We start from the raw sequence: 16,604 nt of genomic DNA, 5'->3' as shown, positions 1-16,604 counted from the left end.
CATCCCATTTCCACCCCATCCCACGCCCTCTTCCTGCTGCTGCCCCAGCCTCTCACCTCTGGATTTAAACCAGGGCTCACCAACGTGTGATATGGCGGCTCTTTCCGAGAGTTTCTGAGTATTAACTTTGTGTTTTTGATATGGAAGAAACCCATATCACACCAAATGATCAGAAGTCATTTCTGGGTGGGCGAGGCTGAGAAGGAAAGTCCTTGTGGTTGATTATGATGCAGACAGAAAACTGAGAAGGAGAAAGTGGAAATGCAGCGTGTAGGTGGTGTTCCAGGTCCCCAGAATATTCTTTTCTGAGCAACACATTATTTTCTCACTAATAGGTGCTAAGAGGGCACGGGCTTTTTTTTTTTTTTTGCTTGTTTTCTACAACAACACCTGGCATGTCATTTAATATACATGCTTGAGATTACCAATTCAACAGACAAAGAGAGGCCACAGGATGTCAGGGAGAGAGAAGAAAAACAGTATAATTTACTGACTGTATACTAATGCTGAAATTTCGGTGTTTTGTTTTTTTTTAACAGAAAAGCACTATGCTAATAGCTTTGTTGATGGATGGATTGAAGGCTAGAGTGTGGGTGGGTTTCCACTGAAATTCTATGAGTCTATGACTGATCCAGGTATCACAGGACTAGATGAGCCATGAGTTGGATTTTAGTTTGGGATTTATTCATGCCCTTGCTCAGCAAATATGTACCGGGTGTTCTGTGTGTGTACGCTGCTAGGTGCTGAATATAAAGCAGTAAGCAAAAGCATGCAGACTTCTGCCTTCATGGGGCCTCACATTTAGAGAACACAGACAGACATATGATTATTTACAATGGCAATCCATCATGACATGTGAGAGCCTGTGACAGGGGATTTCACTTTGAGTTGAGTGGGAGTTTACTAGACAAAGAGAGGAGGCATACGTGTCCAGCAGGGAGAAGAGCATGTGCAAAGGCCCTGTGACAGAAGAAAGCAGGGTAAGTACAAAAACCTGGAAGAAGACCAGAGAGGGTGGAGCAGAGAGCAGGGAGTGGGGTAAGACAACTGGGAAAGGAAGAAGGAATACCACACGGGAGCCTAAAGAATATGCAAAGACTTTTAAAAACTTTTTTGTAGGAATAAACGTGATACTCTTGACCAGTTTGCAGCAGGGAAATGACAGGATCAGGTTTGGGAAGGTGGCATGTGCACATGTTCAGTTGTGTCTGACTCTTTGTGACCCTATGGACTGTAGCCCACCAGGCTCCTCTGTGCATGGGATTTCCCAGGCAAGAATACTGGAGTGGGTTGCCATTTCCTTCTCTAGGGGATCTTTACAAACCCAGGGATCAAACCCGTATCTCCTGCATTTGAAGGCAGATTCTTTACCCCTGTGCTACCTGGGAAGCCCTTTGGAAAGTGGAAGGAAGGACTATCTCCTGATTGTAGCAGTTTGTGTAATGCCCTGCAGAGAGCGCCTAGTAGGCATTTCAGAAGGCATGTCAGAACTCCCCAGAAAAGGCGGACAACCTTCCTTCTGCCAACAGCAAGCCCTCCCTGCACATTATACGGCCTAGATGGAAGCACTGATGATTCTGCCTCCTGCCGGGACTGACCAGTGGCCCCTAAGGAACTGTAACTATTCGAAAGCATTTGCTCGCTCATTTAGATGTGGGACATCAGCCTTTACATGTAATTATACAGATAGCATCCTGTTACAGGTAATTGGGCCTTCACATTTTCCACTGCTCTTTCCACCCCGCCTAGGGTTACACATAACAGGAATTTTCCAGAAGATGGCCTGATCCCACAGACTCCTCTAATAGAGGGCAAATGCTTTTTCCAGAGCCAGCCTCCCTGTCTGTGAAGAGGGCTCCTGATTGAGCTTTTTGTTTCTACCTCTATGACATCAACACCCTCCCCTTCTTCTGCTCCAGGCAAAAGAAACCCCAAATGGAGAGGCAGAGGAAGCTCCCCTTAACCCTTAAAGTCCTTCCTACCAGCCCCAAGCCACTCGTGGAAGCCATACAGCAGCCCGACTACGATTTGAAGCAGGAAGAAGAAAGAGCAGGATGGGGTGCTATGCCCAAGGCTTCCTTCCTGTCTGCCCCATGGGAGGCTCCACAAGTCATATGGGGAGCAGAGCCACAAGGAGAAAGGAGAGGACAGGGGAGCTCTCTGGTCTCCCAGGGAGATGGGGAAGGGCTCCCCAGGAAGCAGGCTCTGCCCCTACTGGATCCCCGGAGCTTCTTCATCCCCAGCAAGCTCCTGATCACAGCATCCAGAGACTTCTCCATGCCCCTCTGTGCAGCGAATGGAGAGACCAAGGGGCAAGAGCATGAAGACAGATGATTCTTTCCTTATAACAAGAAGAGGCAGTGAGCAAGGGCCTGGGCACCCAATCCTAGCTCAGCTCTGCTCCAACTCATGGAGTGTGACCTAGGAGAAGTCAATAAATCATCAGGACTTTCAAAAAGTGGAGATAATTGTTTCTTAGAGTATTGTGAGAATTAAGTGAAATTAATCAGTGCTTTGAAGGGTACCTGCCGCCATCATTTCTATTCCCCTTTATATTTTAGCAAAAATACAGTTATGCATGGCAAGGTAGGAGTATTCATAACCATACTTAGCAATCTCCATGCTGGGCATGTAGGGTAGAGGTGAAGGGCCAGACTCAGGAGTCAGACCCCTGGATATAACCCTGCTCCACCAGGGTGACCTCGGGCAAACTGTTGACCCCTCTGTGCCTCCATTGTCTCATCTGTAAGTTGGGGATGATAATAGTACCCATTGCATTGGGTTGTTGTTAGTGTTAAATAATATATGTGAACACTTAGAACAACCACTGGCCCCCGGTAAGCACTAATTAAATGTTCATGAATATAATTATAGTTCAGATGTAGCAAAGAGGATGAGAGGCACCCACAGAGCCTTGAGACCACAGGGCTACACTGAAATGCCACCTTTCTCAGGAGCTCTTTCTAGAAACAGAGCTTGCAGAGGGTCACCGAGATAACATGCTGTCATGCCCACTGTTTCTCAGAATGTTTTATGGGGTCATGAACCAAGAGGTGAGACATCAGAGACTTGGAAGACACCTCCCTACTCTGACAGAAGTTAGCCCCGGCACCCCATCCATTGTTCTACTTTCTCTTGGTAGGGCCTGCCTGCTCCATCCTCTACCACAGATGAGGAGGATCAGAAGTTGCCCAACCATGGCTGAGCAGGCAGTCTCACACTTGGCTGAGACTGAGGAGCCCAAGGCATGCAACTGGGTCGATTTGGGCCACAACCACACACTACTGCTGCTAGTCCAGACTACCTCCTTCTTCTGGTACTATCTGGAAGGGTGAAATGGCATTTTCTGAGCACATACCACTGAATGCAATGAGGTCCGATCACAATCCAGAAGTAACAGAATCAGAATCTCCAATGACTAGAAACTCACAGTTAAAGACACAGTAGTAGCTTAAGAATAAATTCATTCTTAATTAGTAATTTAAGGATTATTCTTAAGTAGTAACTTGATAAAGTTATTCCAGAGTTCCAAAGAAAAGCAAGGAGAAATAAGAAAGACGTCTTAAGTGATCAATGCAAAGAAATAGAGGAAAACAATAGAATGGGAAAGACTAGAGATCTCTTCAAGAAAATCAGAGATATCAAGGGAACATTTCATGCAAAGATGGGCACAATAAAAGACAAAGTTATTCTTAAGTAGTAACTTAAGAATAAAGAATAAAGTAGAAAGGCAATGTCAATATTGCCATTTGCTTAAGGCACTTATGAGGTTAGAATAATCTTTTCTTTTCTTTGCTCCCAGGAAAAGATTCATTGGAAAAGACCCTGATCCTGGGAAAGATTGAGGGCAGGAGGAAAAGGGGGTAACAGAGGATGAGATGGTTGGATGGCATCATCGATTCAATGGACATGAGTCTGAGCAAACTTCAGGAGATAGTGAAGGACAGGGAAGCCTGGCGTGCTGCACTCCAGGGGGTCTCAAAGAATCAGACAACACTGAGAGACTGAACAACAACAACCCCCAGGAAAAAGTTATCCCTAAATGTTTTTTCCCTTTTTGTGTCAAGGGCTAATGCCTATTTATGAGCCAAGGACAAAGCCAAGGGGGCACTCGCCTGGTGGGTTTGGATTCTGACCCTTTTCCAAGGCTTGAATCGGCTGAGAAAGAAGAGAAGAGTTAATGCACCCCAGGGCCTGGAATCAGACATTGCTATTTTAAGACACTTCAAGATTTTGAAATGAATAGCTGAGGATGGAACCAGAGCATGGGGAGGCACCTCTTGTTCTGACTCTTTGGTGCACCATCAGGATGACTGAAGTGCCTAGGGGTTCTAAGGCTCCCTTCTAGCAATAATGGCCCCCATACCCTGGGCTGGCCCCCACTGCAAGGACATTGCAGCTCCGGGTGTTTGCAGCTGCCCTTCCATGCAGAGATCCCAGCCCACCATCATCCCCAAGCCACTAGCTCTGCTGGGGCAGCAGCACTGACTCTCTCTCACCCCCTCAGACAGCAGAGAGACAACTGTGCCAAGCTGCTGGAGTTCCCGCGCCCTCGCCAGCATGCTGGCTAATTGATGACGTGGCAGCTTCACCGGCTGACCGTGTCTATGTGAAGGTATTTTCAGAAGCAAAGCGCCCTCTCTGTGTGTGTGTGCCTCACAGGGGGGAAGCTGTGTGATGTGGAGGACTTATGAGGTGGTACAGGGGCTGTCAGCTCTTCTGGGGATGACAGATGTCTCAGGGCAGGGTGGGAGAGGTCGGGAGGACCGTGGGGGGCGTGGGGGCCTCTGATCTGACAGCCCCACCCCATGTGAATCTGTTCCACAGACCCTACCTGAACCCTGGTCTTCCTGCCCTTGACCTTCATGGACTCTTTATATTCTCTCCCTTTTCCTTCCTGCCCCGTCTTTTCTCTTCCTCTGATTCCCTCTCCTGTCTCGTCTCCGTTTTTTCCCTTGTCATAAGAAGTGTGGTCTGTGGGCCAGGAGCAGCTGCATCACTGGGTAGCTTGTTGGAATGGAGAATATCAGGCCCCACCCTGCGTTTTGCTGGGATTCCAGGCACCATCAAGTTTGGGACATACCATCCAGTCTCTGCTCTCATTTCTTCTTTTCTGCCAACCTCATCGCAGTCTTTCTCCTCACCGTCCCACCCTGCCTCTTTGCCTTTTTTGCACTCTCTGTTCTCTCTTTCTTATTGTTTCCTCCCTCCCTCTCCTCTTTGCTTCTTGTTCCTTTTTCTTATTTCTGATTTCTTTTATCCATTCATTTATCCATGAACTCACTTATTCTCTCTTTTCCATCTGATTCTCCATGTTTCCTTCTCTATCTATTTCTGTCTCTTGATCCCACCCCTTTCTCCTCTTCTGGCTGAGGCTTAAGAGAAAACACAAAAATTCTTTCCTGCCCTCCTGCCCACTCTCTATCCTCGGTCTCGCCCACCTGGCCATCTTTCCCTTCCTCCAAAGCCCCGGAGCTCTAAGGTGACTTCACGTCCCGCCGGAGATCAGGGGGTTTGGGAAAGCCCAGCCCTCGCTGTAGCGCCCGAACTGGCAGCCCCCGGCCGTACCTGCAGAGGGTTCTTTGTGCTGATGGCGATTACGTGGTACTTGTAGTAGCACAGTTCACAGCTCCAGCAGCCCCGCTCGCTGATCCACTTGATGAGGCAAGGCTGGTGCGTGCACTTGACCGAGCCATCGCAGCGGCACGGGCTCAGCAGCTCCCCCTGCAGGGAGAGAGGCGGAGGGTGGTGAGCCAGTGAACCAGTGAGGTTGCGCAGTCGTGTCCTACTCTTTGAGACCCCATGGACTGTAGCCTACCAGGCTCCTCCATCCATGGAATTTTCCAGGCAAGAGTACTAGAGTGGGTTGCCATTTCCTTCTCCAGAGGATCTTCCCAATGCAGGGATCGAACCCAGGTCTCCCGCATTACAGGCAGACGCTTTACCGTCTCAGCCACCAGGAAGCCAGACCTCAGCAATGGGGTAAGGGGTGGGGAGTTTGCCTTCAGAGTTGGTTTGCCCCCCACCCTCCATGTCTCTGGCCAGGCCAGACCACAGACTTGGTTTGGAGGAGGTCTGGGCTCCAGGTTCCCAACTTTAGTGAATTCAACTAACAGTTCTGAGCTCCTGGCTCCTACTCGGTACTGCCCAAGTCCTAGGGTTTCTATGAAAATGAGTTAGAGGATCTCCATGGAAGTTCTCTGCCATCTAACACGGGTGTCAGCCTAGGTAGACTTATCTTTAAAGGTACAGCCAGGGGTCTCAAACCCAAATGCTCTCAGGGGCAGACAGGCCACACTGTGACTAAAGCCAGCTGGCGGAATGGATTGGATTGGCGGGTTGAAGAGACAGCCATCATCAGCTGCAGATGTGGGAATCTGTGTTCCAAGGAGGCAAGTGTTTATGCAAAATTTCCCCGTAGTCAAATGTCAACAGCAAACCCAAGCTTTGAATACATGTCATGAAGGTCATTTGGCCTAGCTTTGGAGTTCTGGTCCTGAGCCTTTGCATTCTTCTACAGCACAGCCCATAGAGACCCAGATCCCCTCTGTGAAGCCTCTTGCCCCTGGTCCCAGAGCGACAAAAATGTGGCAGGCTTGGATCCTGGGGACCTAGGAGGCTGAGCAGATGCCCCCTCTGAAGGCCTGGGGCCCTCTCGGCATGTCCCTTGGGACTGGCTGGGAGTCGTTGGGAAGCCCAGTTTGGGGCAGGCTTCACTAGAAGCAGGGAGGCAAAGACAGTGCCAGAGTTGAAGCTCCTTGTGGACCGCAAGGCTGGACTCAGTCTCTGCAGCCTCCTGTGACCACATGTCACATGACCACACACCACATGACCACAACTGAAGCTTGTGTCCACTCCCTGCTGGTCCTGATGCTGCCGGCCCCCAAGGGCCTCCCTCACTCCCTTCTCTCCTCCCCTTCACTTTCCCCTCTTTCCTTCCTCGCTTAGAGCCTGTCATTTCTACCTCCTGACTCCTGTCCACCAGTGCCTTCATTTACCTTCTCAGGGACTTTAGGAGTGGGTCCCACCCAACTCCCCAACCTCTGCTCCCTTCTGACCAGTCCCAAGGCCCCTTTCCTTGCTTCCCACACCCTTCCTCCCCCAACTCATCTATTTTGAAGAGATGCCTTCTGCCTCACTCCTGTCAAAGGACCCAGAAGCTGCCAGGCACAGCCCCTTTCCCTAAGTCCCAGGCTGGTGTGTTTGCAATATGGCCACTGAAGCCATGTCCCTTTTAATTTGGTGATGGTGGTTTAGTCACCAAGTGGTGTCCAATTCTTTTGTGACTCTATGGACTGTAGCCTGCCAGGCTCTTCTGTCCACGGGATTTCCCAGGCAAAAATACTGGAGTGGGTTGCCATTTTCTTCTCCAGAGGATCTTCCCAACCCAGGGATCGAATCTGCGTATCTTGTGTTGCAGGTGGATTCTTTATCCACTGATCCACCTGGGAATTTGGGAATTTCACTATTCGAGAAAACACATCTTGTTCCCAACTTAGAATAAGCAGGCACAGGAGCTCCTGACCTATTAGACACAGATCTTTATTTGTGTATTTAGTCATGCTCTTTGCTGTAGACTATAGAAACAGTCATTTTCTCCCAAGATGCATGGAATCATCTTTCCCTTTCACTTCAACTCCTATAACTCAAAGACTACCCCTCAGCCTGGATGAGATCTAGAGTGTCTTTCTGCACCTGGTGTACCTGTTCAATTGCTTTTCTGTCTTCACCTTCTACAGGGAGTCATCCTTGATTTCTCTAGATTGAGTGCAGTGCCTTGATCTCTGAGCACCAGTGTAACCTTCTGAGGCCCTTGGCATATGCCTATCCACTGCCCCATCAGAGGAGCCCTAGGAGGCAGGGATGGGAGGTTGTTCATCTTTGCATTCATTCTCCCAGTGCCTAGACTACACCCAGCAAGCCTTCAACAGCCTTTGTGTTTGAGCAAGTGAAAACATAATTCAATTGTCTGCTCAGGTTTCCTGCCTGGCCCAGAGGAATGAAGATGAGACTGCCTATTCCATAAGAACAGGAGCCATGTCCATCTTGTTGACCTTGGGACCGCAGCACTTCACTCAGTGCCCAGCACTCCACACGTGTATGTATGATGAAGGAACCTGGTGACGGAAATACTCAGGGTGCCACCACCTCATAAAATCCTCTCTGATCCCCCACTCTGCTCCTTTTGTGTTGACAGACCCCCTCACGGTGGCTGCAGGCCAGGAACCCTCCCATACCCACTTTGAAAGCACTTCCCCATGTGTCTCTGGGTCACTATACCATGACCTCTCACAGCAGCAATATGCATCTTATGTCCATCTTTGCATCCTTAGCACCTAGTGCAGTACGTGAAACAGATACTCCATCTAACTTTTTTTTGGTAGCCATACCACTTGGCGTGTGGGATCTTAGTTCCCTGATCAGGGATCAGATGGAACCCATGACCCCTGCAGTGGAAGCATGGAGTCTTGACCACTGGACTGCCGGGGAAGTCCCATACTCCATCCTGCTTTAACAGTGCAGTGTGCACAGAGCTGTTTGATAAATGAGAGGTTTCGCTCCTCTAGGACATGGCCAGCCTCTGGCTCCAGGTACAGTAGGACAGGCAGGAGATGCCCACAATGCCAGGTGCTCACCACACCCATGGAGGCCTCCAGGTCCTCGATAATGAGTAGTTGCGGTGTGGCTCTGAGAAGAAAAATAGGAATGGGAGGGGGAGGAGAGGTGGTGAAGGAGGGGCAAAAGCCCTCATTATTCATGGCAGCATCTCCTAGGCTCATTAATTCTAACAGGATGAGCTGGGTTTGATTAATCGGGTTGTTAGGCAGCCATGTCAGATTGCCAATCAGGTAAGAGACAGTACTTCCGGTCCCCGGCAACGGTGCCAAGCAACAGCGAAGGCTGTTCTCTTTGCTTTCTAACGCGGCAGCCGTGAGACAGGAGAGGGAGAGCCGCTGGCCAGGCATAACTAACAAGACCTGGGCTCACCACCGTGGCTCTGGATGGGGGACCATCCCTGGGGCCCCTAGTTATCTGGAGAAGGAAGGAGCATGACCTGGCCTGGTCCTAGTCCTGGCCACAGACCATGAGGCCAAAGATGTGCCATTTCCTCTGGAGCTCCCAGTCCCCCACACTTTCCCTGGATTGGACAACCCAAAGGTAGAATAGAGGCTTGCTTTGGGTGCTACAAACACTAGAAAGCAAGGATATCGAAGCTGTTAGAAAAGTTTAACTTTGATGAAGGAAGTGATCCAGGATTTTAGGGAAAAAAAAAAAAATCTGCAAAAAAGCTATTTTAACCTTGGCATTCACATAAATTTTTTGCTTTATGATTTGGCATATTTTTACATTGGGGAGGAGGGCCATAATCTTTTTGTGTTTAGGGCTTCTAAGAGGCCTTAATCTGGACCCTGGACTATCTTTGGCTGGTCAACCTGTGCTTCTCCTGGAACAAGAAAGATGTGAATGAGCCAAAGCCAGATGGATTCAGGTTAGACAGAAGGAGAATGTTCTTTACAGTCAACTTTATTACAAGCTAAAATGGTGGAACATGGAAATGGAGGTGATAAACATCTCTCAATATAACAGTGACTCCTATTAAAGAGAAAGGTTAAATGACCAACCCAAGGTCACTCAGCCAGTGTCGTGGCCAGAATGTAAAGCCAGGTCTTTCTGACATCAGACTCAGCTTCTTACCACACTCTGCTCATCCCCCTCTGTACTCTGGTTCCTGCTGTCCCTTGCACATCTGTGCCCATGGGTCTCTTCTTGTCTGTCCCTCCCTGCTCCAGCACCGGCCCTTTCACCAAGTCTGGAAGGGGCCCGCTCTGGACCGATTTTCTGTCTCTGCATCATCACCCACAGTTCAGCCCTTAATCACTCTTCAGTTGTTTTCTCTAGGCTTCAGGGTGATCCTGCATACCCCACAGGACCAGGCAGCTCGGAGTTACACAGTAAAGGTGCATTCATAGGCTGGATGGGCACCAGAGTAAGGCAGAGGATGAACCCCTCCAGCCCAGCTCCTGAGGGTCCTCCGGCCTTTGGGCTGGAGGATTATCACCATCTTGTCTGCAGTGTTCAGCAAACTCCACAGATCAAAGGGGCTCATTAAATGGAAAGGGCACCAGACACTTCCTGGATGATCTCCTCAGAGCTTTGGGGCCCAGAGACCACCCTGGGAATGACTAAGTCAAGAAAAATCAGATCTTCTCTAATCCCCTGGCCCCCATGGGACACAGTGTAAGGGAGGGGTGAAGAACACAGTATTTGAAAAGCAACCCCTTAGATTTAAATGCATCCGTTTTTCCTTTTTAAATTCTTTTTATTGTGGTAAAAGTCACATAATGTAAAACATACATTGTCACCATGTTTGACTGTACAGTTCAGTGGAACTCAGCATGTTCACATTGCTATGCAAGTCTCAACATCATCACCTTCCTAACTGAAACTCTGTCCCCATTAAACACTAACTCCCCATACCCCCAGCCTCCAGCCCCTGGGATCTACCAAAGTACTTTCTGACTGCATGAATTTGACTGCTCTACATACCTCATGCGTGTGCATGCTAAGTCGCTTCGGTCGTGTCTGACTCTGGGACCCTACAGACCGTAGCCCGCCAGGCTCCTCAGTCTATGGGATTCTCCAGGCAAGAATACTGGAGTGGGTTGCCATGCCCTCCTCTAGGGGATCTTCCTGACCCAGGGATCAAAACTGCATCTCTTACGTCTCCTGCATTGGCAGGCAGGTTCTTTACCACTAGTGCCACCTGGGAAGCCCCAAGTGCCTTGTGTAAGTGGAGTTGTCAAACAGCATTTGTCTGCACCCAAGTATGTGAGAATGCATTTTTAACTTCATATATGTCCTACAAGCAGAGTGTACCTTCTTTTTCCCCACGCCCCTGAGCTATATAGTAGGGTCTCACCAGCCATCTATCTTATATACAGTATATATATACACCAATCCCAACCTCCCCAACCCAACCCTCTTCAACACTTACTGGCTATGCAAACTGGACCAAGTCTCTTAACCTCTCTGAGGTTCTCTTTCTTCATTTTTCCATTGCAGGCAACTCTTACCTCCTCAAAGCCTGGCTGTAAGAATGGACTGAGATCATGCAAGCCAGGTGCTGGACGCAGAGCCTGGCCCGAGTAAGTCCTCTTATGAAAATATTACAATTTCAACTTGCCTTTCCATAATGACTTTAATTCCATAGGTTTTCTACTACAACTCTATTCTATGCTCCCACAATCAAATAAGCAAACCATGCCTTAAGTACAGGGTCAGCAGAGCCTAGAGGGAGATTCTGATGAAAGAAATGCCTAAGAGTCCACCCCAGTGAAGTAGATTAGGGGTTAGGACACAGGTCTCCCAGCTTCTGGCCCAGGACTGCCCTCTGTGTTACCAGGGGTCACTGAGAGTGTTTGGAGTCCTCCTTTCCTGGGGAGGCTGAACGGAAGGCTTCTTGAATGGGTTAAGTGGGGTTATGCTGGAGGCAGGACAAGGTGATCCATAGCTGTGGCTGTGGCTGAGCTGGCGGGTGGGGAAGAAAACAGGATGGATTCGCCTCGCTGCCAAATGACACAGCAAGCTGCAGGAACAAGACTTCAGTCGTTTCTCCATTCACAGATTTCTTCCTGTTTATTCTGCCTTGCTTCAGTTTTTCTCCCCTCTCAATCTGAAAGGACTTGCTTCTGGAGTCCTTAGGTTACCTGGTTGCCATGGCAGTTGGCAGGTAAGCCAAAGACTTCCCCTGCCACCCACATGGGCACCAGGCATCCTTGCCACTTAGAAGAAAGAAAGAAAAAAAAAAAAAAAAACAGCCCCAGTGCTGTGCAATAGTTTGCAGTTCTGGGAGACTAGAGCAAGGGAAGCAATAGACTCAACAGCCTTGGGGTGCAGTTCAGGGACATTTCCCTTTATTGACACTAACATGGTGGTTAAGAGCTTGGACTCTAATCCCAGACAGACTTGAGTATACCCAGGCTTTTATGATCTGTGTGACCCCGGGCAAGTTGCTTAACCTCTCTGGGCCTTCATCAAATATACATGTAGTATGTTCCAAGTTCTATATGAGGTGACAAGGATACAGCAGTGAATGTTACTAACCAAAGTTCTCTGGTCGAGAAAGAAAGACATTTTAAAAAGATAAACAAGGGACTTCCCTGGCAGTCCAGTGGTTAAGACTTTGCCTTCCAAGATAGAGGGTGTGAGTTCGATCCCTGGTTGGGGAGTGAAGACCCTATATGTTTTACAGCCAAAAAACGGAAACATAAAACAGAAGCAGTATTGTAACAAATTCAATAAAAACTTTAAAAATGTGCCACATCAAAACATCTTTTTAAAAATAAATAAGATAAACAAGTAAACTATAAGTACATGGCATGCTGTTATGAGCTATTATGGAGAAAAATAAGCAAGGGAAAGGAAAATGAGATACCAGGGAGGGGACAGGTTGAAATTCTACAAGCGGGGACATTTGACAGAAGACCTGAGGATAATGAGGGAGCAAGCCATGTAGGTGTATGAGACCTGAGCATTTGGGCAGAGAACATCGAGTACAAAGGCTCTGAGGCAGAAGCCTGTTTGCCATGTCCTAGGGACACCAAAAAGCCAGTGTGTTTGGGCTAGAATGAACAGAAAGACTGAGAGTGGATGAAGTCAGAGGTATAATGGGGATCAAGAATGGGGGACAAGCCAGACAAGGCTGGTGGGCTGTTTTAAGGACTTGTCATTTATTGTGAATGGGATGGGAAATCACAAGCATGTTTTGAGCAGAAGAGAGTGACATGATCTGACCATATTCAACAGGTTCCTTCTGCCTTCTGTATTGAAAATAGATTGGAAGGAAGTAAGGACCAAGTAAGGAGCCAAGAGGCTATTGCAGTAATCCAGGTGAGCAATGATGGTGCTTTGAACCAGTAGGGTAGCAGTGGAAGTTCTAAGAAGTGGCTTCTGGATATATTTTTGAAGATACAGATGTTAAGATTTGCTAATGGATTAGGTGTGATGGATGAGAGAAGTCAAGGATGATGAAGATCTGAGCAGTGAGGGGCTGGAGAGTTGCATTCAAGTTGAGATGGGAAAGACTGAGGGAGGGGCAGGTTTTGGAGGGTAGATGGGGAGCTCATTTGGGAATGTGTCAATTTTGAGATGCCTGTTAAATATCCAAGTGGGAATGTGATATACATTAGTCTAGAGTTTAGGGAAAAGCTCTAGCCTCAGTATATATACTTGAGAGTCACTGGCCTACAGATGGTTTTTAAAGCCACAAACCCAGGAGTGAGGGCAGGTAGGAAGAGGGAGGGCTACCAGAACTGCTTTGTACAGGATGTCAAGATGTTGGAGCTTAGAAGATAGGAAAGGATCAGTAGAAAAGCCTGAGAGGGAAGGTCAGTGGGCCGAGAGGAGAATGTGATGTTCCAGAAGCCAAAGAAGAAGACAAAGTCTCTCAAGAAAGAGGGAGCCCTGGCAAAAGCTGCTGATGGATCCAGTCGGATGAGAATATTGGGCAAGTTTTCTCTCAGTTTCTTCTTTTTCTAGATAAAGCAAAGCTATGGACTGAGACTGGAAGTGGGGGAGAAGATATGGAGGTCTGAAAATTGGTTTACAAAGTCACCTGGGAGAGCTTGGGAGTAATTAGACTAGTAAAATAAAATAGAATTACTGGCGGCACTGAGCATCCATGAAATTGGGGGAAGAGGGTCATAAGAACATATATTTATCACCCTGCCTGGCACACAAGCAGGTCTCAGTAAATGCTAGACTAACATGGAAATGGTTATAATAGGTATTATGGCTGATCTTGTCTCAAAGGCCACCTTCACACCTATGTCAAACACTGATCAATTTCCTCCCTCTCTGCCTTCCTTTCTTCTTTGAATAATATTCCCTTCTTATTAATAATTCTAGTGTTGTAAACATCTCAGAGTTCTAACAAGATAGACATTATATCATCTACTACCTCAATAACTTAATGAAGCTAATATCATTTCTCCTGCTTTACTATATGATGATACCCACTCAGAGAGGTTGTTACTTGCTCAAGAGAAAGGCAGGGTAAAGCTCTGTCCATCAGGCTGCCCATACCCACCACTTCTCTGCCAGCTCATGTCACCTGCCTCCCGTCTCTCCTCCCACCCCAGCAGTCTTGTTCATCATATCCTTACCTTTCCAGCCCTGACAAAAGAGATGGCCTTGCTGGATCCCTATTAATGTATAAATGCAAAGGTAAAAACTCTTCTCCCCTTTGCCCCTCTCCTCTGAACCCCATTCCAGGCAGTGTTCACTGAGTATTAATTGATGTGGTGGTGGTGGTAGTGGTGAGTGGGGGACATAATGGAATTAACTCACCCCCCCCCCACTTCCTCCTCACACTCCCACCCTTGGCAAGGAGTAGACATTTGTTGAGTCAAAATTAAGAGACAGCACTTTTTATAAGCATAGAAATGCGTTAGAAGTTTCTCTGAGATGTAGTCTGTATTCACAGGAAAACATTCACTTGCCTTGTAGATGCTCCACTGTGAAGACTCAGAGGACCAAAAGCCTTAAAATCAGAACTCCCCCTCCTGAGTGGAGTGAAACCTGTGTGTGTGGTGCAGGGGATGAGGAATGGGCACAGGAATAGGAAAAGTTCACTGAGGCTGTAGAGGAGAATTAGGAGGGATGCCAAAGAAAGGAGACTCCTCCATGTCCATCCGAGACGGCATCTGTGATGAAGGACTATTGACAGGGAAGCACAGAACTGTTTTGTATCACTAACTAGATCGCACATATCTGGGGGGAACAAGCTAACAGGATTACCGACTCAGTGGACATGAATCTGAGCAAACTCCAGGACGTAGTGAAGGACGGTGAAACCTGGTGTGCTGCACTCCATGGAGTCACAAAGAGCTGGACACGACTTAGCAACTGAACAGCAAGCTAAGAGGAAGGCTTATCAAGGACACATCCTCCCAACTTATGGGTACAAGCAAACTGGTTCATAATATCAACCAACTACACAAAGGGGGAACCCAAGTGGGGAAAGTGAATAGAAGGAAAACCTACATGTTTGAGAAAGCAAGCTCCCTGCTTATCTCTGGGAAGCAGGCTGATCGGCAAGATGACCTTTAAAGATCCTGGAATCCAGGATTATACATAGACAAGCCATTCTGAATTTTCTGTGTGTTGTGTTGGGCAGCATACAGGCAGAAATTTGTTTTCTGGCTGGAGCCCTTTCTGGCTGCTCATCCATAGCGCTTTTCATCCGTAGCACTTTACCTGCTCCCTTTCCAGCCAGACCAGGCCCAAGCTTCTCACTTCCTCCCTCAATGACACCAAAGCCGAGCCCTCCAACCTCCTCTATCTAATGCCTGATGGTCTGAGGCAGAACTGATGTAATAATAGAAATAAAGTGCACAATAAATGTGATACACTTGAATCATCTCGAAACCACCACCCGCCACTGCACCCTACCCCCCGCCCTGTCCATGGAAAAACTGTCTCCCACAAAACTGGTCCTTGGAGCCTAAAAGGTTGGGGGCCACTGCTTTAGGAGACTAACAGAGTGTGAACACTGGTAAACAGGGAATGATTGTAAGATAATTTGATTTAAAAAAGAAAACTCTATTACTAAGTAGAAAAAGAAGACTTAAGACCTTAATGAGCTTTAGTTATCTACACGAAATTCAATTAACCACATAAATATTTCCAGTTCCCTCATACCAGCAACTTACTTTCACAAACACAACACTACACACACACTCACACTCACATACAAACATATAATCTGCTTTCCTCTTCATGGAAGAGTTTTCAGTCTTCCTGCTCATCAGTTCAAAAAAAGGGTTACAAGAAGAGACATAGGAAACACACACACAAGCCCCAACCAAACCCCCCAAACCATGTTTTTCTATTCATGATAATTTTTTTATTCCTGCACTGCTTTTCTCCCTATAATTTAACTGGAATAAGACAAATGTACCTAGTCCCTCTAACTGCCTTTGAATTTACTCAACTGATACCAGAAAGAAGAACTTAACCTCACAATAATTGAATTTAAATAACATCTGATTCCATAAAGTCAAACATGATCTGCATAATAAACAAACCAAGCCCCACAAGGGCTGGCAGAAAGAAAGAAGGTCATACTTTATGTGGATATTTCTAATCGTATCTGTATTTCTAATAACCTACAGGTGCCATATACTGTCTGTGTGTCTTTCTGTACACTTACCATCACTATTGTTAACAAGGAGCTAAAGTTAAAGGTTGATTCGCCTTCAGTCCTTTGCCTGACTTAATAGAAAAGCATAACTTTGATAAACCTCACTGGCCATAATTGGGTTGTTTGCATATAGCAGAGGGCTGGGCCCGTTTCCAAGGTTCCAGGCCAGTAGGCTGAAATTTCAGAGATTCCAGGTCACCGTGTTCTCTTTCTTTCCCACAAGTCAGGCCAAGCCAAGGGCACAAGTCAATGGCAAGTTGAAGGGCAATTACTCAGTGACCTCCTGGGGTCAGCCCTCCACAGTCCCTGTGCACAGGCAGAAGGATGCCCAGCCTCAGGGGTGCAAAATGCTCGTGGAGTTGAAGGTGTTGTGGTGAAATTCTACAGAAATTCTTTTCCA

The 16,604-nt window shown here is 47.5% G+C and overlaps 1 protein-coding gene and 1 long non-coding RNA gene across 3 annotated transcripts in view; one reads left to right on the top strand and one right to left on the bottom strand.

The window, feature by feature from the left end:
* Nucleotides 1-16,604, bottom strand: part of MARCHF4 (membrane associated ring-CH-type finger 4) — a 114,860-nt gene that overhangs the window by 21,713 nt on the left and 76,543 nt on the right. Inside the window, exon 2 of one of the 2 annotated variants that reach the window (XM_086341222.1) lies at nt 5,569-5,724. In XM_086341222.1, the coding sequence (XP_086197348.1) occupies nt 5,569-5,724 (156 nt within the window). Of the gene's footprint in view, nt 1-56; nt 2,450-5,568; nt 5,725-16,604 lie in introns of those variants that run through there. The other variant, XM_086341232.1, reaches the window with a different exon arrangement.
* On the top strand, nt 12,326-15,408 carry LOC147377879 (uncharacterized). Its single transcript, XR_015142344.1, has 2 exons — nt 12,326-12,891; nt 14,509-15,408. It is a non-coding gene; the product is annotated as an uncharacterized LOC147377879 (long non-coding RNA).

This window comes from Bos grunniens, chromosome 2, assembly GCF_055505025.1.
Source record: "Bos grunniens cultivar Pamir isolate PY7600 chromosome 2, Bosgru_T2T1.0, whole genome shotgun sequence".
In the NCBI taxonomy this organism is placed as follows: domain Eukaryota; kingdom Metazoa; phylum Chordata; class Mammalia; order Artiodactyla; family Bovidae; genus Bos; species Bos grunniens.
The sequence above is the reverse complement of the archived record's forward strand: the minus strand, read 5'-3'. Positions and strand labels throughout refer to the sequence as shown.